Consider the following 21,152-nt stretch of genomic DNA (forward strand, 5'->3'; position numbering starts at 1 on the left):
TTGTTATTGTTATTTCAAAAAATAAGAGTTTTTTCGAAAAGGGATTTGGGACCTCGTGAGATTGAACCAAATTAATATTATTAAAGTCTGTGTAAGAAAGAACATATTTTATTGATCTTTCTGTGACAACAAATTTATAGGAAATACAGACCATTTAATGGCAAGGCATTTAAAAAAAATTAAGCTTTTATTTACTTATTATAAGTCGAGACGGCTTGAAGAGTCAATATGAAAACATCGTTATACAACATGTTTTTGAACTGTCTTTCATAAATGTAGCAATTCTGGTATTTCAATTTTGCGAATAAAGCTCATAACTCTCTTTTCGCTTTTTCATCCTTGTCGCTTATTTTTCGAGCTGCCCCTCCTCGTTCCGACGTACGATGGCTTAAAATAACAGCCCACGCTAAATCTCATGTGTCGACTAATTTTCGGCTTAGGAACCCGAGACGGGGAAAGGGGCTGTAATGGCTGTTTGCCGGAGCCCACACGCCGCGCGACACCCTGTATAAATAGTTTGCGCTCCTAACAGCGGATTAAAGCGGACCCCTCTTTTCATCGATTATTATCCAGATTGCTTTTGGAGTGCTTCCAATTTCATCCGTTAATGTCAGAAGTGATTACAGACAATTGCCGCCTGTGGATTAAAAAAAAAAAAAAAAAAAAACACAAAAAAAAAAAAAAAAAAAAAACACAACTAACCGGCTTCTGTTCGATCTGGTATATTGTATACACCAGAAAAATACGGGTTCAAATGTCAAAATATTTATATCTTAAATAATTAACGTTTAATTTGATAATAGTTAATCGTAAATATTTAAACATTCCGAGCCAATACTATATTTTAATAAACAGACAATTCAAACTAAATCAGCCCAGTTTCCTTTTATTATAAATAACAATTAAAAATATTACATCAAAAAGTGGAAATACTCTGTTACCGGTCTGTCATGAAAATTGTATAAATTTGTTATATGTGTTAATTTTTGTAAATGCAAATATTAAGTGGGGGAAATAAAACTGGTAATATGATAAAATTCGAGGTGAAAAAAAAGTATAATAATAAGTTATTTTTATTATAAATTCCTTTAATTATTTAGTACATTTGACATACAGCAGATTAAATTAAATAGTTTAAATTGTTGTGAGATTTCCATTAAGGGTCAGTGGACCAATGAACCTGCATTTTGGTCTTTTCCGATTATTTAGATTGAATTGATCTTGCGCGTTTTGCCTTCTCGACTTCTTCAGTAGAGGGTATAAGTGCGATTTTGTCAGTCGTGTCCAAAAACCCTCCCCTGAAGACGCAAGGATAACTGTATATAAAAAATCATGTGAATGTATATGTCAAAATGCAATGAACAACAAACAAATTTTTTGCACCCCCAAAAACCCTGAATACAATGTTTTGGTAAAATAACCGGTTTTCCTCAAATCGAGATGTTTATAATCTGCCGACTGTAGATAGGTAAGTAGTAATTACGTACTCTTTTCATTGCATAATGCCAATAAATAAACAAATAAAAAAACAATAGAAAAAGAAACTAAAGTGAATTGACGTTTAGTCTTACCATTTTTTTTTACTTCTGTCAATCAGTTGCCGCCGATTGGTGGAGGAAACTCGTGAAATTCAACACCCCCCACCATCCGTTTCCACCCCCGGGGAGTAAAAAGAGCAAAAAAAAAGAGCAGAGGATGTTTTCAACAAACAGTCGAACAAAACGAGGAGCATTTGAAGAAATCGTGTGACAATTATATAGAGTAGGGTGTCGGATTGCGGGGTCGTGGCGGCTCTAATGTGAATGGTAGCCTCTGGTGGACCCCCCCCCCTTTCAATACGGGCGATGCCTTTTTACGAGATGAGCTCCGGAGGAGGCGTGTAGGGGTGGTTTTTTTAAAACTGATTCACACCAACAAAGCGGACGGGATAGAATTGACACCTTTCTGACGTTTTTGACAAACCGTAGGAACTGGAGAAACTCGAATCTTCTATTAAGGAGGAAGGGGAGGTTTTAATATTTTACAAACGCACGAGGCAGACAAACATATTAAAAAAAAACTCAATCACTGTTATTTCCAACTTTATTTTGATATGAAACAATTATCGTTAAAAATAGTTGAATTTATAATATTTAAGCACTTATCGATATCTTATTGAACTAATTTAAAAAAATTACTAAAAATTACTTAATTACTTATAAAACTTTTTCCGAGCTTGTTGCTTTAGTATCAATACAGGTTTGGTCGTTCCACCTAGGTATTTTATAATATATCGATAAATTAGATAGAAGTGTGGGAGCAATAGAAATGAGAAAATGAGTGAGAAAAAGAGGGAGGGAGAGAGAGAGAGAGAGAGAGAGAGAGAGAAGAGAGTGAGCAATAGCAAAAGGTATGGAGGTACATTAAGGCCGAACATTTTAGAAATAAAGTTTTCTTACGATGGACAATGAACGGAGTTGTTTTATCCATATTTTTTAAGATGTGGTGTTTCTTCTTTCCATCTTTTAAGCTATTTTTGGTCTGCAACAAACAGTATATTTTTATGTATCTTACCTTCTCTTTTTCACTCTCTCTCTCTCTCTCTCTCTCTCTCTCTCTCTCTCTCTCAATCTATCTATCTATCTATCTATCTATCTATCTATCTATCTATCTATCTATCTATCTATCTATCTATCTATCTATCTATNGTGAAAAAAAAAAAAAAAAAAAAAAAACACAACTAACCGGCTTCTGTTCGATCTGGTATATTGTATACACCAGAAAAATACGGGTTCAAATGTCAAAATATTTATATCTTAAATAATTAACGTTTAATTTGATAATAGTTAATCGTAAATATTTAAACATTCCGAGCCAATACTATATTTTAATAAACAGACAATTCAAACTAAATCAGCCCAGTTTCCTTTTATTATAAATAACAATTAAAAATATTACATCAAAAAGTGGAAATACTCTGTTACCGGTCTGTCATGAAAATTGTATAAATTTGTTATATGTGTTAATTTTTGTAAATGCAAATATTAAGTGGGGGAAATAAAACTGGTAATATGATAAAATTCGAGGTGAAAAAAAAGTATAATAATAAGTTATTTTTATTATAAATTCCTTTAATTATTTAGTACATTTGACATACAGCAGATTAAATTAAATAGTTTAAATTGTTGTGAGATTTCCATTAAGGGTCAGTGGACCAATGAACCTGCATTTTGGTCTTTTCCGATTATTTAGATTGAATTGATCTTGCGCGTTTTGCCTTCTCGACTTCTTCAGTAGAGGGTATAAGTGCGATTTTGTCAGTCGTGTCCAAAAACCCTCCCCTGAAGACGCAAGGATAACTGTATATAAAAAATCATGTGAATGTATATGTCAAAATGCAATGAACAACAAACAAATTTTTTGCACCCCCAAAAACCCTGAATACAATGTTTTGGTAAAATAACCGGTTTTCCTCAAATCGAGATGTTTATAATCTGCCGACTGTAGATAGGTAAGTAGTAATTACGTACTCTTTTCATTGCATAATGCCAATAAATAAACAAATAAAAAAACAATAGAAAAAGAAACTAAAGTGAATTGACGTTTAGTCTTACCATTTTTTTTTACTTCTGTCAATCAGTTGCCGCCGATTGGTGGAGGAAACTCGTGAAATTCAACACCCCCCACCATCCGTTTCCACCCCCGGGGAGTAAAAAGAGCAAAAAAAAAGAGCAGAGGATGTTTTCAACAAACAGTCGAACAAAACGAGGAGCATTTGAAGAAATCGTGTGACAATTATATAGAGTAGGGTGTCGGATTGCGGGGTCGTGGCGGCTCTAATGTGAATGGTAGCCTCTGGTGGACCCCCCCCCCTTTCAATACGGGCGATGCCTTTTTACGAGATGAGCTCCGGAGGAGGCGTGTAGGGGTGGTTTTTTTAAAACTGATTCACACCAACAAAGCGGACGGGATAGAATTGACACCTTTCTGACGTTTTTGACAAACCGTAGGAACTGGAGAAACTCGAATCTTCTATTAAGGAGGAAGGGGAGGTTTTAATATTTTACAAACGCACGAGGCAGACAAACATATTAAAAAAAAACTCAATCACTGTTATTTCCAACTTTATTTTGATATGAAACAATTATCGTTAAAAATAGTTGAATTTATAATATTTAAGCACTTATCGATATCTTATTGAACTAATTTAAAAAAATTACTAAAAATTACTTAATTACTTATAAAACTTTTTCCGAGCTTGTTGCTTTAGTATCAATACAGGTTTGGTCGTTCCACCTAGGTATTTTATAATATATCGATAAATTAGATAGAAGTGTGGGAGCAATAGAAATGAGAAAATGAGTGAGAAAAAGAGGGAGGGAGAGAGAGAGAGAGAGAGAGAGAGAGAGAAGAGAGTGAGCAATAGCAAAAGGTATGGAGGTACATTAAGGCCGAACATTTTAGAAATAAAGTTTTCTTACGATGGACAATGAACGGAGTTGTTTTATCCATATTTTTTAAGATGTGGTGTTTCTTCTTTCCATCTTTTAAGCTATTTTTGGTCTGCAACAAACAGTATATTTTTATGTATCTTACCTTCTCTTTTTCACTCTCTCTCTCTCTCTCTCTCTCTCTCTCTCTCTCTCTCTCAATCTATCTATCTATCTATCTATCTATCTATCTATCTATCTATCTATCTATCTATCTATCTATCTATCTATCTATCTATTTATCTATCTCTCACACAAATCAGAAAATCATGGAAACATCAATTTTCAACTATGATGGAAATTAATATTATATGTTTCATTAATGTGTTTTTTCATTTATGTGCATTACATTGTGTGTTTTTGCAAATAGCTATATTACAAACGAAAATTAAATATTTATTAGTGAATTAATTTAAAGTCGTCTAACTCTCAAAAAATTTGTTAAGTTTTTGTTATTTATCTTTCCTTTTTACTGTTATTCATAGTTATTTACATAGATATATACATATTAGCTTGTAAATTTAAAAACCAAACATGTTCGTATTGTGAACTAATTAGGAAAACTGTATACAATTTTTTTTTCTTTTTCTTGTATTTCATTTGTAAAATAAATCGTAAAGACCTCTCTCTCCCTCCCCCTTTCACTCTTTCTCTCTCTCTATCTATCCATCTCTCTCTATCTCTATCTATCTTTCTATTATATCTATCTATCTATTTATCTATCTATCTAGGTTGATGCACTAATGCTTTCAAATAAAAGTTATAGTCTTGCAGTAATTTCTCATCTTTCAGAATTTTTTCACTTCATTTTCATTCTACAAATCATCATAAGTGACATGTTACAATAAATATGCGTATTCCCTGTTTCTGTAATCTACACTATGATTCATTTTTGAACTTGTACTTCTCTCCACATTACGGCAAACAATTATTTTATATTTGCATAAATTTATTTTTAAGTTTCATTTATGGCAATATTATTCAATGGCGTTAATATTATATTGTAATTCCGCTGGGTGAGAAGAAACCATAGCGATATCGTCAGAAAAAAACAGCAATTTTAATTTTGTACCATTTTCCTTCCTATTAACACTTCTTCAATGCCACTAGTGCATGCAAGTTTTGTTTTGCGTGTATTAAATTCGTTTTTAAAAAGAGCATTAATTATTACACAGCAAGGCAATTCAAAACTGGAATAACCGATTCCAATTAAGGAATCTTCGGTCTATACTCGATGAAAAGATTCATTAAAAATATTAATATTAGCAAAGGCTTGGGGATATAACGAAGGAGGGGTTTTTTGGAAGTGAACACGTGCAGGTGTGATAAGGGAGGAATGTGAAGGGTTGCAACAGCTGAGGGTCAAGCGAGTATGTAACATCCATGCATTAAAAAAAATTGTATTCCATTCGTTTTTTATTTTCAATAATGTAAACGTTAATTGTATGTAAGAATGCTCGTTGAACGGAAGAAATGTCCACGAGATATTTTTTGCGTGCTTTTATAAACAAAATGTTCCATTCAATTAAAAATTTTAACACTCTTACTAACTTGTAGACAAGTCCATGAGTTCTCTTTTCAATGAAACATCATTATCACGTTTTTAATTTTTCTCTTTTTAATTCGTTTCTACATGCATTCTATAATTTGATTATCTCTCTTTTTCTTGGCTCTAATTATTATTATACTTCACTTTACTTAAATAATTTACGTTGTTTTGTTTCAATGTATATAACAATTAATTAAGGTTTTTATTTGAGATAAAAAGTCAGTGTCAAGAGAGGGATTCGAACCCACGACCTTCGGCTAGATACGCCGCTGCTCTACCACTTGAGCCATCGTGACGTTATTTCAACTAAAAACCTTAATTAATTGAAAGCTATTAATTGGTCAAGCGAACCAAGAAAACAAGTGAATTTAATAAGTTAAAATGAAGAATATCTTCACTAATGCTCTCCGTGGCCATTTCATTTGTCGCCGAGAATCAAATAGATTACACGACATTTGAAAAATGGCAAAAAGGAGGGAAAATTCAAACGGTGAGATTGAGATGGGAAGTTGGTGTCCGAGTGGATCGAAGTCACGATAGCTCAAGTGGCCGAGCAGCGGCGTATCTAGACAAAGATCGTGGGTTCGAATCCCGCTCGTGCCATAGACTTTTTTATCTCAAGTAAAAACCTTAATTAATTGAAAGATATTAATTGGTCAAGCGGACCACGAAAACTAGTGAAATATGTAACAATAAAATGAGCTGTGGAAATTCTGATTTCAAATTCACACATATAAAAGAAACATTAAATAAAATGCCATTCTCCTAGTTGGCATTATAAAATTATATAGAGTTTGGAAAGCCCTGTTGTTAATAATTAATTAATTAGCGTTTTAAATCTAATTGGCAATATTTTTTAAATTTTTTTCTTGCTGGAATGAGGCATTAGGTGCTTAAATATGCTATCTAAACACACAAAGCTAGGAACTGTACTACGCTGCATTAGCCCCACGAGCTTTGTCATTGTCCTCCCCTAGCTCTATCATCATTGATTTACTGATGTCCCTTTTAATTTATTAGGATTATCTTATCAATAGAATTGATTTAGTTAATTGGCCGTAGAAAAAAGGGGTACCATTTGTCATCTATCAAGGCAATGAGTTTTATCGAACGCAAAGGTAATTTGTAAGTAATTTTTTTAAATTTAATATATTTATTACAATTTGTAGCATTATTTAAAACATTCAATGATTTAAATTTACAAATGACATGGATCTTGAGGGGAGATAACGACCATTGTTGTTCTCCCAGCTATACGCGAGGCGTAATGAGGAGGTCGCGAGGCAATTTCCTCTTTAGACGTCTGGTGTAGGAGTGGTTTCTATTGAATAAAGATTGATCAACTCAATTGAGTTGAAAGGAGAGTTTAGTGTAGAAAGTGGAAAATATTTTTTGCCCGACATGGATTTTGAGATCGTTGTGTAAGGAGCATTGATTATGATTCTGAGGACATGGATTGGAAGGACAGTACTCTTTGGATATTGTAAGGTGTGGCGGTACCCCACAGTCCGTACATCCAAATGGTTACAGCATTGTCTTGTAGATAGACACTTTTTTTTATGTTGAAACTGATTTCACTAATAGAAACATCGACCACTTTTTCACTGACGAACACTCTAGATCAAGGTATAGTCTAAATACCTTTAGTGTGGAGTGGCCCTGAAGGGCGTTTTTGGAGATACATCTTGATGCAGCTAGCGCAGATTCAAGGGCATCCACTCTTTTTCAATTTCTGTGCTTGCCTCTAGGTGAATTTGATATAGAGAGCATGTTGTAAAGCTTGGCACAAAGGAAAGCTTGTAGGTGTTGAAAGAAAAACTTTTATCAACGTATCGTCTTGAAGAAGAAAGTAAAATCAGTTGTTACACCATCTTTCGACCTATTTTAAGGTCATCATCAGAGAAAAACTTTAATATGTCTATCTGTAGACATATTTAAGTTTGTTTTGTAGGCGATCGAAAATTTCCTTATAGACCGACTCAGTCCCAACATTGCCAAGGACCGTAACATTATTGCACCGCCTCCAAACCGCCTGCTGAATTGCAGTGGTGAAGAGATTCACCGCCTCATCCAGTTTTTCAGCAGTTTGTAAGGTGATGCTTAGATCTATTGGGATGAGGGATATTGAGCAGTGGAGATGATCGAGGTTTTTTAGTATAAAGAAATCTTGAAGGTTAGGGAGTCGGTTCACATCCGTTGGCCAATATGTAGGGGTATCAGGAGAAATAGTGGAGAAGTGGATAGAATTATGTGAAACGCCGGTCGTGAGTAGGGAAATGAGGGGTATGATTTAGAATTTGTATTCGGTAAAAAGGAAGTTTAGGATTGATTGGAGATCTGTAGATGTGGGAGAGGGGTGTAACTTGTAAGGGATGGCCTGTAGCGGAGGTCGAGGTCGTAGTGGGTTTGTAGTGTCTTGCTCATTAGGTTCATTGTTGTGGGGGTGATCTTTTATTACGACACATAAGGTGTGCACTTTTATGCGGATTGGACTCCCATTTCGTCAATAAGCAGTACTTTCTTGGATAGCTGCAAAAACCCGTCCACACAGTTCGACATCTACAGCGCGACCTGATGAGCCTAATTTGATGGAAACGCGCATCTCTTTTTTAGGAATGGCAAAAACACGTCCAAATTTTAGCAGTACATTAAAATTAATTATGGAATAAAGTCCAGGAATTATTAAGACATTTTTGCATTAAAAGTGAATGTTTATTTCTGTTTCTTGTTTTGCATGACTACCTGTAGGGGGAAGAAAAACTCTAGCTCAATTCTTGTAATTGAATAGCATAAATAATTTTTATATGCTGTACTGATAAAGCCAACAACCATAAGAAAAAATAATCAGTAGCTAATAATAAGATAGATGTATGATAGATAGGTAGGGAGAGACAGACAGACAGACAGAGAGGAAGAGAAACTGAGTTAGAAGCAGAGAAAGAGAGGCTTCTTTTTTAGGAATGGCAAAAACACGTCTAAATTTTAGCAGTACATTAAAATTAATTATGGAATAAAGGCGAGAGCAATCTGACATAGTCGGTAACAACCGAATTTGAGATTAATCACCCCGCCGTCCTCACAGAATTATCAATACTGTATTCTTACACACTGAAGATTCCGAAATGACGAAACGCGTCTGACAAACCTCTCCTACGAGGGTGGAGGACCAAAATGATCAGTAATACGCAAATTTCAAATTTTATTAAGCCTTTTTTGCTTTAAAAGTGAAAGATTATTTATGTTTCTTTTTTTGGACGACTATCGCTAGGGGGTAGAAAAACTCAAGCTCAATTCTTCTATTAGAATAGCATAAATAGTTTTTATATGCTATACTGACAAAGCCAAGAGCCATAAGAAAAAAAACAAAGTAACAATTCTTCGTTTTTAACAACCATATAATTTTTCGATTGCATAAAACGATGGTTAACAGCTAAGAAATAGCTTCTGTTTTAAAAATTCATAACAGAAAAGCCCGAGCTTCCCGAAGACTGTAATTTACTAGCCAATAATTCCTGACCACGTAGTTATAACGAGATCGTTTTTATGGAAAAAATTCAATTTGAGTCCTATGCTAATGATTAAACGCCCTGTCGGAAAGAGCCTAGGGTTAAAGGAGTGTGTCGAAAATAATAAGCGGTTGGCTCAACCCAAACGGCCGTCAAAAGCTCAAATAGATACCCATTATCGATCATAACCGTATGCTCTCGATTTGGACCAGGTGATAGCCTTATGGTGGTAAGTATAAAGTGTTATGGCTTGAAATTTGTTTTACAGGGTAAGGTGAGAGGGGAATGACAGTTTTCAATTTTCTTTGTGCACTGACAAGGTACCTGTTGAAAAGTATATAAAATTACTACATTTAAACTACTATGTCGTATATACACAATTAATTATACAATTTATGTTGAAGGTTGATGTGTTGCCATTTTATCAGCAAGTCAACGTCTTGCGGTTGCTACTAATAAGATAGATATATGATAGATAGAAGATAGATAGATAGAGAGATAGAGAGAGAGAGAGATAGATAGAAAGAGAGAGAGTGAGAGAGAGAGATTGAAAGGGGGAGGGAGAGAGAGGTCTTTACAAATTATTTTACAAATGAAATACAAGAAAAAGAAAAAAAAATTGTATACAGTTTTACTAAATAGTTCACAATACGAACATGTTTAGTTTTTTAAATTTACATGCTAATATGTATTTATCTATGTAAATAACTGTGAATAGCAATAAAAAAGATAAATAATAAAAATTTAACAAATGTTCGTATTGTGAACTATTTAGTAAAACTGTATACAATTTTTTTTCTTTTCTTGTGTTTCATTTGTAAAATAAATTGTAAAGACCTCTGTCCCCCGCCTCCTTTCACTCTCTCTCTCTCTCTCTCTCTCTCTCTCTCTCTCTCCCTCTCTCTCGATAGAGACAGAGGGAGACCGAGAGAGAGAGAGAGAGAGAGAGAGAGAGAGTGAGACAGAGAGATAGACGGACAGACAGAGGAAGAGAGACAGAGTCCGAGTTAGAGAAAGAGAGAGAGTGTGAGAAGGGAGACAGAGTTAGAGAGAGGGACAGACAAAGAGAAGGAGAGAGTGAGGGAGATACNACTTATCTATGTTAATAAATCAGAATCAATACGTTTTTTGAAATTTCCTCTGATGTAATTCTACCCTCTTGTGTTAGTCATCTTCTCTTTTTAATTTATTTACACTGGATGTTTGCAAATTCTGATTTTGCAGTCCATGCAATTGACCAATGGTAGAACATTTCTGTACATAATTCTTCCAAGAAGCTTAATGAACTTTCGGAAGATTGCATTCCCGTTTTATTTGTTCTTTTCGAAAATGGTATCGAGAAACAGTGGATAACGGTCTATAGTCATATCATAGTCAATCAATTAATTGACAGCTTTATAATGTTAACACAGAAAGAGCTACATGTTTTCAAATTGTGGTTATTTCACTTTTTCTACATAAATAAGTTAAGGTTGGGATTATTGACAACGATCTTGAAGTTCTCACTGTTAATTAAGAAAATTTGTCAAGATTTTTGTAAAACATTATTTTGCCAATTATTACATGGACTTGGCTCTTTTGCCAATTTTGGGCGTAGCAAATCCACAAAAGGTCCAACGGGCGGACGGCACGCAAATGGAAATTATAACGCGGACACACGCGCGAACAAATCATTCGAGGGAAACACACTCGCTCACTCATTCCTGGCCGAATTCCCAGCCTAATTAGATTAATTAAAGGCGTAAAACGCGCGTAACAAAATGGTACATGAGCTAAGACATCTGGGCTTCACACGTCATCCGTATGTAAATAATTCATAACGACGTTGAAGGTGATAAATTAGAAAAACACGGAGATGGAAATGTGCCCATTACCGTTTCCCCCTCCATAACACAATACATACAAGTAATGATTACATGTTTAAATAACTAATTGTTAATTTATGCGCCCACTGTTTTGAATTTTTTTGAATAACCGCCTCCTTCATGTCGTTTTTTTAACTAAACAATACAGCTTTTGAATAATCTTGTTAACTTAATAAAAAGTTTACATGATCCTAATTCTTTCTTCCTCTGTCTACTTCTATATAACTAAGCCCTTACTTTAAAATAACCCTTACTTCCTTGAACCGTGTATGTATCCAGGAAGGGCCTAAAAAAATGTTTAAGTTCAAATGGCACCGTTCTTCCTTATTTATTTAACGATTTGATTCGAATACAACACTATTTTGCATCACTCACTATCATGTTCTCCCGTCTCACTCTCTCTCCCTCTCTCTCTCTCTCTCGTTTATTTTCTCACTTGCTGTTTATCTCGTCCTCCAACTGCACATCTATCTGACTACCTTGACTCTTATGTTTTTATTATTTTTTTCCTAATTTATATACCTATCATATATCTACCTATTTATCTATCGATCTATCTTCTTTTTATTTATTTATCAACCTGTTTATCCATCTTCTACCCATCTATCTTCCTATTCATTTATTTATCTTTCCATCTATCTGTTTATTTATTTATCTATGTACCGATCTATCGGTCTACTTATATACCTTCTACTCATTCTGTTTTTTATTTATAAAAGTAGATTTAGAAAATAAAATAAAATATTACATTTTTTTTTACAAAATAACAAAATAATACTTGCAATGGCTGCTTATCTTCCTGTTTATATATATATATATCTTTGTACCGATCTATATGTCTATTTATATATCTTTCTACTCATCCTGTTATCTATACATAAAAAATTATTTTACTTGTCTATCTATCTATCCATTTATCTTCCTAGTTCTTTATGTATCTAGCCATCTACCTGTTTATTTATATATCTATATACCTATTTATCTATCTACCGATCTATCTTCGTTTTATTTATTTATCAACCTGTTTATCCATCTTCTACCCATCTATCTTCCTGTTCAATTATTTATCTTTCCATCTATCTGTTTATTTATTTATCTATGTACCGATCTATCTGTCTACTTATATACCTTCTACTCATACTGTTTTTTATTTATAAAAGTAGATATAGAAAATAAAATAAAAGATCTATATTTCTACACATCTTGTTATCTATTTATAACAAGTTATTTTACTCTTCTATCTATTTATCTCCCTATTTCTTTATGTGTCTATCCATCTACCTGTTTATTGATATATCTATGTACTGATAAATATTTCTACACATTTTGTTATATATTTATAAAAAGTTATTTTACTCATCTATCTATTTATCTATCTATTTATCTCCCTATTTCTTTATGTGTCTATCCATCTACCTGTTTATTGATATATCTATGTACTGATCAATATTTCTAGACATCTTGTTATATATTTATAAAAAGTTATTTCACTTATCTATCTATTTATCTTCCAATTTCTTTATGTATCTAACCATCCACCTGTTTATTTATGTACCGATCTATCTGTTTATTTATATATCTTTCTACTCATCTCGTTATCTATTTATAAAAAAATATTTTACTCATCTATCTATTTATCTAGCCTTTTAGTTTCCTATTTTTTTATTTATCTATCCATTTATCTTCATATTTCTTTATTTATCTACCCATCTATCGGTTTATTTATTTAATTATGTACCGATCTATCTGTCTATTTTTATATCTTCCTGCCCGTCTCGTTATCTATCTATAAAAAATTATTTTACTCATCTATCTATTTATTTACCCTTTTATTTTCCAATTTCTTTATTTATCTATCCTTTTATCTTTATATTTATTTATTTATCTACCCATCTATCTGTTTATTTATTTAATTATGTACCAATGTATCTGTCTATTTATATATCTTTCTGCCCGTCTTCTTATCTATTTATAAAAAAATATTTTACTCATCTATCTATTTATCTACACTTTTATCTTCCTATTTCATTATTTATTTCCCTATTTATCTGTTTATATATATACACATTGTTACCTCTTTATAAAAAATTATTTTACTTATCTACCCATCTATATGTATAACAATTTGTCTACTTAACAATCTATCTGTTTAATTATTTATCTATATGACCACCTACCTGTCTATTTATTCATTTTTGTTACTAATTGCCCCTGCTTTTGTTTTTATTATAAATTATATTTGTAATTATTTCGCTTTTCTATCTCACTCTCTCTCTCTCTCTCTCTCTCTCTCTCTCTATCTATCTATCTATCTATCTACTATCTATCTATCTATCTATCTATTTATCTATCTATCTATCTCTCTATCTCTCTCTGCCTCTCTCGGTATTGTGACTCTAGCCACGACTAATTTACTAGGTCATCTTCATTTTTTTAGAAACTCACATATAAACTTTGTAAAATCTTTTATTCTACCTAGTTTTTGAACCGAAACTACTGTTGTTTTTAACTAATTTTGCATTTTTTGATAATAACATAACTTTAAATTCGATCTGGATTTTGCATGTTAGTCCGTTGTGAAATAAATAAAGGTATAATGTGTTTGTTCGTGCCTTCATTCTATCTTTTAATGTTGTTAATTGCGGCTGCTTCCTCATGCCATATAACATCGCCAATTAAGATAAATGATTTATCGTAGCAGGAAATCTCAATATCTAAAGCCGGGGCGCGAAACAAAAGCGATGTTTGCCTTATTTTTTTCCCCGCAGGCTTAATATTTCCTGTTCGCCCCTGGGGTCATCTCATTGACGTAATTAAGTAGATTTATCAAAGAAGCCTGCCAAGGCAGGTGTCTTTGAATAATGGGCGAACTAGCGCCTTCCGACACTTACCCACTCTATTTACGGCCCCAATAAAAAAACTAGTTTATCATACGGCCGACCTTCGGACGTTAATTGAAACCATTTAATTAATTGCGGTTTACAGTAATAATGGGCTTGATGTGCAGTGTTTACGAACATTCCATCCGTTTCAATAAATAAAACGGAAAGCAGAGTTGAATAGGAAAATTTGAATAATCTCACTTCTTAATAAGATTATGCAATACTGTCTATATCTATAGTAAACAGTTTGAGAAAAAAATCATACGATAAACATAATCAAAACGACGAACACAATACAGCTTTGCTGACAAAATAACATTCTGAACTGTTTTTGAATAATTCGATCTTATGAACCTAATAAAAAATTCCATTATGTTTTAGTGGTCTAATTGACCAAATTACTTCTTTCAATTAATTGTTCTTTTTATATAAAGTCTCAGTTGTGATGAAAATTCAGTGTCACGAGCGGGATTCGAACCCACGACCTTCGGCTCTATACGCCGCTGCTCTAACCACTTGAGCTATCGTGACGTCAAGAGTGAGTGATCGAATCTTACAACCTTTCGAATTTTTCCTTCTTTTTGCCATTTTTCAAATGTCGTGTGTTCGAATCCAGCTTGTTTCACTAACTTTTTCATCTCAACCGAGACCTTACATAAAAAGAATAATTAATTGAAAATAATAAATAACTACTGTCTTTTAATTCATGACAATTTTTGTTAAGCAATACTACCTTAATTTACTTCCTGTAGTTACCAATTTGCCAAAAGATTTTCACAACCATTCATAATAATTAAATTCAGGAAACTGTTGAAACTCTTGATCTTTACTAACTTTTTTATTTTATTTTGTTGAGTGAAAAGATGTTGAAAAGATTTAAAATGAAGGAGTGTTGCTACTGGGCAGCTTCTCCTACAAGAGATTTAATTTCAAATTCAACATATATGAACATTTTTACTTAATACAATATTTGTAGTTGTAAATTTCAAATAAATGTAGTAAAAAAAATTTATTTGCGTTTCTTTTAAAATTTACCAACTCCTTATGTACTGGAGGAACAAAGGTATGGAAGCGATAAAGCGACACAAGAAGAAATATAAATATGTATACAAATTTTATTAACATCTATAATATCAACAAAAAAAGTAAAATCTCGACATGCTATACTGTTTTTATAGAAGGTGTCGGTGGATGCAACAAGACGTAGACACGGTGCTCATCACTGTAGGGTAAAGGTCCCGTGTTCGAATCCAGCGGCATACTTACTCCGTTTTACAAATTCCTCGAAATTTATAATTTAATAAAACCGCACAGTACTGTTTTTTTGAGCAAAATAATACTTAATGTCTTCAACAATTAAATTCTATATATGCCAAATTGTTCTTACAATTAATTCAAATCTTTTATTTACTTACTTACTGTACTTTCGTAATGTAATATTTGACCTACTTGATGGGATATTCGCACTATCGACCAATATTGTAATCTATCTATGTCATTTTATTTTTATAAGTAGCTTTATTCGGCTAAATTGTTTTTTACTGGTTTCGCTGAACACATCTTTTGTTACGCAACCGTTTAAACATTTGAAAAGTCAAAGGTTCATTTTGTAAAGTATAGCTGACGCTTAGAAATATACGGATTCCCGACGGTTAATTCGATTTGGAGGATTGGGATAAAGCGGTTTTTGTTTAAACAACAAACTGAATCGTTTGCACCCCTTCCAGTTTCTTTTTAATAATCAACTTTATTTTTTTCCACAATATAGTTTACACCCTAATTAATACACATATCACATATAGACAATTATCATACAATAAAGGAATGTTTGTGATTACAATTTGTTTGCATTATTTTCTGGTAACTTTTTTATTTTACAAGCCTCTCATTTATTTTTATTATTTTTTTATTTTTACTATTAATTACACTGATATGTATTTATAATATTACAATTTACAATTTTGGTGGAGCTAGCAGCGGACCTACTCACACAGATAACTATTTACAAGCTTATGTGTCTAAAAAGTAAGAAATAAAGCATCATTTTTCCTCAATCATTTTCTCATTTTGTCATCGATTCTGTACACGTTACAAAACTTCATTTCTAACAGTTCGGGCGCCCTTTGACAAAAACTTATATCTTACGAAACACCTCTTAAAATTACAAATAAATTAATATGTTTATATACAGTTACAATGTACACGCGGTGGTTTGCGATGACTTCAAATACCAGTCGATCATTTTCAAGTCAGGTTACTTTTATTGTCTTCAAAATATGTTAAATTAAGATGGCATGCTATTTAGTTTAGTAAAAAGTTTATAAAGGAAATAAGTTTTTTTTAAGTAACAAGAGTTTAGTTAAAAACGAATCTTATGCCTGGCTTGAATAATTCTTTTCACCTGACTTTCATGAGTAAGTTTTGTATTTGATTCTTAATAGTAACAAATAATATCGTTTTAAATTAAACATACTCGTTTTTTCTCTTGTCTGTTAAATTTTCTTATTCTACAGTTAAACAAGACAGAATGGAACAAATGAAATGCTCTGTCGCATGAACCAAATTTTAAATGCATTCAACTTGGATGTAATATCCAATGGTAATTTTTTTTACTCTAGATTCTTCAAGCAAATCACATTATTTAATAAGCTATTTTTGATCATAAATAAAATTTAAAATTGTATGATATCTTGTTAATTTAATTCTTGACGTACAATAGTTTTTTTTTTCAAATATATACCACCATATTTCAAACATTAATTTTTATATAATCCATAAATTCAAAAATCTTTAAAAATGTAACATTTGTTTGGGAAAGAAATGAAACTCAGTAGAAAGTGCGCGAAAGTTGGTTTATCCAAGAGCATTTCATTTTGAGATTTCGTTAATTTGCATTGTGCAGTAAACAATTTTCTATTTATTATTATTGCTTTCTGTAAGTGCGAAATATTCAGTACAAGTTGAATTAATTTAAAAAAAATTTCTAAGGCTAACTTCCATTGATGAGCGTTATAAGGATAACATTGATTGTTGGCATGTCTAAAGTCCCCGGGGTCCTGACCCGAGTAAACAGAAGTAATCAATATTATATAACTAAAGATTTATACGCATAAGATAATTTGATTATTCAATTTAAAAAATTAGTGTTTATTTCTTGTTTTTAAACTGGTGATTGTTGAACAATGTTTTCTTGATTCTGATACGAGTAGTTGCGTTTATCAGACTTTATTCTCGGAGGTCCTCAAACAGCCTTTGATATCCTGTGTGCGAAGGAATGAACTTTTCACCGAAGGAAGGAAATTGTGCTTTATTTCCTATTTACAACATCCCCATTTGGATAATGACTAGAAGATAAACAGGGCGCCCATTCTACAATCTAAGCGCGCTATGTGTTCTCCCCATTTGTGGGGATCGTTTCTCAGACCAGCCCTGGAAGGGGTGCCCTGGACACGACAGGGCTCGCAGGGAGGGTTTGCGGATGAGGGTAATAGAGCGGGTAAGGGGACGAAGACTGGCTGGTCGTCACCGAGGATGGCGTCGCACCGGATGTACTTAAGTGGTGAATGTTGGCTCCTTCGTGGTACAGGATAGGGACTCGTACAAGCCTCTGTGCAGCATGAGCCATGTTTGCAGCCTCGAGCTCGGCCGCGAGCTGTCTTTTCCACTTGTTCCTCCTGTTCTGGAACCATATTTTGACCTGGGTCTCTGTGAGGTGGAGGGATGCGGCGAGGCCTGCCCTTTCCGAACTGGAAAGGTACCTCTTCATGTCGAATGTGGATTCTAGTTGGAAGACTTGACTCCGGGAGAAGACGGTCCTTGTCTTTTTCTTCCTCTTGTTACCCGGGTTTTCTTTCTTGTCTTCTTTGTCGTCTTCTTCTTCTTGTATTTCGTCGTCCTGGGCGTCGTCCTGGCTGGAGTATTTTGGGAGAAAGTCCCTGTGTTGGTAGGAGAGAACCGGCACGTTGGGGGAGACCTCTTCCGGGCCGGACGATACTGGGCTTCCACCCTGTCTTTCTCCGCCTGTCGCATTTGACGTCCCTGCACCGACAGAATGCGGGGTGGAAGGTCGGCTCGTTTCTTCGTTTGTCGTTGTCGAACCACCTAAACATAAAATACATTACATGTAATAATGATAAGTTTAGATAGAGAAACTAAAAGACTCACAAAAATTGCAGCTATGACTAAATTTTCATAAGAAACTCTTGTTAATTTCTCAGAACAAAATGGTATGGACTGCAGTGTATCTGCAGTTTATAAATACAGTTAATACTACAAAAAAAATCTATGTAATGATTTATAATAAAAGCAACTTGACAACAATTTAAGCTATAGTTTTAAAATGTCAACAAAATATATTGCATAATTGAATAAAAATAAATCATGTATGACAGGCATTGAAAGATTAGACGTAAAGTTGAAACAAAAACAAGCTTACTTATTTATTATTACACAATGAATATAATTTTTTTCAATGTCTTCGACCTGCAGATAATTTCCATTTTATTGTCCCAAATTGAGATTAAAAGACTGGGTCAATTTTTTTTCCTATTAGCCAGTCATACGACAGGTAGGCTGGCACAAGAAGAAAAAACCAGATACCTGGCCGGACTCCTGTGAGCCTTTTAATCTTCCCATTCTAGCGAAATCTCCCGGCCAATAAAATCAATTATAAGGCCATCGAGTTATCTGCTGTAAATTGGAGCCTCGTCAGGGGCTTCGTGATTATCTGATAATTCGCGACTAATTCCCATCTTTATTGATGGACTTGTTAGGAGGAAAAGGGGGAGGAAGCAATTTGGACTCGGCCCACATTAGGGCTAATCTACAATCTACATTTATCTCCGCGGCTTATCAGAAACCGGACCGACATCCTGGCCACCCTAAAATTTTCATCGTTCTCAAAACAAGGCAAAAAAGGTCGTTAATTACCTGAGTATTGTTTTGCGGTTATCTGAAGTTTTTGATCTCTGGACATAGGTGACCTCAATACAGCAGAATTATTACCAAATTCAATTAATTAGCCAGAAGACGATTCTTGTTTGGTACCATAACTGTTTTCAATTACAAGACTCGTCTACTAAACTACACTCAAAAACGTTCCAGTATTATATATATATATATATATAATATACTAAAAATGTAATATTTTTTATTTTAACCAAACGACCGATCGTTGATTATCAACTTTCTTTGTGGTCACTTCAGCCCTTAGGAAGAAAGAAGTGTTTTTTTTGCATTCGCTGCTTTGCAGCCATAGCCATGCTAACTATTTAATTTTAATTTAGACTATAAACATGATATAGATCTTGTTTTATACCTCATGTTCTATATCATTTAGAAACGATTGTATACATAAGTACACTGATACGTTTTTAGAACCTAACCGCGTTGAATAGTTGAAGGGAAGGGGAACTAAACGTTTGAAAAAAATTTGTCATTTCCTTTGGAAACTTGGGCAACTCATATGTGTTCCATCGTTTCCTTTCCCCATCGCATATCGGGCAGCTTTTAGTCCTATTTTGTAAAGGTATTTTTTACATAGTGCAAAGGATATTAGAATTTTTTCTGACAGTCAGTCTAGTCTTAGGTCATTACAAAAAGATTTGTTTACCTTAAGACTGGTGGAGGAAACCGTAGATCTCTTCCAGGTTTGAGAACAAGGTAACCCATATTTGGATACCAGCACATAAATCATGGCAATGAAAAAGCGGATGGCCTGGCCAAAGAAGGTTCTAATACTACATTTGTCGGGCCACAACCGGTATTACCTCACTCTATGAGCACAACGAAAGAGGAACCTTAGGGAGTGGAATTTATCCCCCGGACACAGGCAATCGAAAGAGTTTGTTAAGGCGATCAAACTAGCAGAATCGAAATGGCTATTCTCGATCTCAAGGAAGGAAATTAGGAGGCTGATAGGTATTCTGACGGGCCACTGCCCACTGAGAAGACACCTCTCCGTAATGGATAGTCAACCAGATCCTTTTTCCCGTCTTTGCGAAATATAAGAAGAAACGGCAAGACACTACCTCACGATAGGTATGCGAGGTCCAGATTTGAAATCTTTGAAGGAGCGGACATCACCAAATCACTCCCCGAGATAAAATGGTCCAAAATATTGGGGTTTTGTGAACAAGTCCAAGAGATTTATGTAGGACACGTGAGTCGACCAAGTCCCGGACCTTTTAGCGGTGGGGTAGGAGTCTACCCAGGCATTTAACCCCTCGGGTCTTGGTCGCCCACTCTGCATAATATATACATAGTGCATGGTCAGAACGGAGTCTGCAGACGGTTTTGCATAGTCTTTTTGGTATTGTACGTCCTACATACCACGGTAATGACGGTATTTCTGGCTGAATAGATTTAAAAAATTTACCTTTTGGGGACTTAGAGTACTTAATCTGCCATACTTTTCGATGGAGTTTTTTATTTTCAGTGAAAGTGTCAGAGGTCGCCATTTTCAAGTTGTTGGTACATGATCCTTCGGTGACAGCTTGTTTGGCCCGCGAATCGGCAATCTCATTGTTTTTAATTCCGCAGTGCGCAGTGACCCAAATCAATTTAATATTTATGTTGTTGTAGACGTTGTGCATTATTTTTACTATTATGGGATTCTATGAAGTTTCTAATGTAGAGAGTTTTATTTCTAGGAGAGCACTTCTACTATGAGATAAAATTAGAATTTTTGTTTGGTTTGCTATCTTTTGGGTGTACTTAACGGCTTTTAGGATAGCATAATATTCGGCGTAATATACCGAACTATAATTTGGAAGCATGTACTGTTCTTTATAATTTAAATTAGCATCACAGATCGCACAACCCACACCATCTTGGGATTTCGATCCATCTATGAATATACTATAGAATTCCCGCCAATGGGA

General features: G+C 33.9%; 1 protein-coding gene and 1 non-coding gene across 2 annotated transcripts in view; both read right to left on the minus strand.

The window, feature by feature from the left end:
- Positions 1–14,728: 14,728 nt before the first annotated feature.
- Trnay-aua lies at positions 14,729–14,802 on the minus strand. The gene has a single exon. It is a non-coding gene; the product is annotated as a tRNA-Tyr (tRNA).
- A 2,221-nt stretch (positions 14,803–17,023) lies between these two features.
- LOC106662450 (homeobox protein HMX3) overlaps positions 17,024–21,152 on the minus strand; it is a 48,817-nt gene continuing 44,688 nt past the window's right edge. The window contains exon 3 of the mRNA XM_014386548.2: positions 17,024–18,372. Within this exon, the coding sequence (XP_014242034.1) occupies positions 17,690–18,372 (683 nt within the window). The 3' untranslated portion in view covers positions 17,024–17,689. The remainder of the gene's footprint in view (positions 18,373–21,152) is intronic.

The sequence above is a fragment of the Cimex lectularius genome, unplaced genomic scaffold (genome assembly GCF_000648675.2).
Source record: "Cimex lectularius strain Harlan isolate CLEC.00 unplaced genomic scaffold, Clec_2.1 scaffold151, whole genome shotgun sequence".
NCBI classification, from domain to species: domain Eukaryota; kingdom Metazoa; phylum Arthropoda; class Insecta; order Hemiptera; family Cimicidae; genus Cimex; species Cimex lectularius.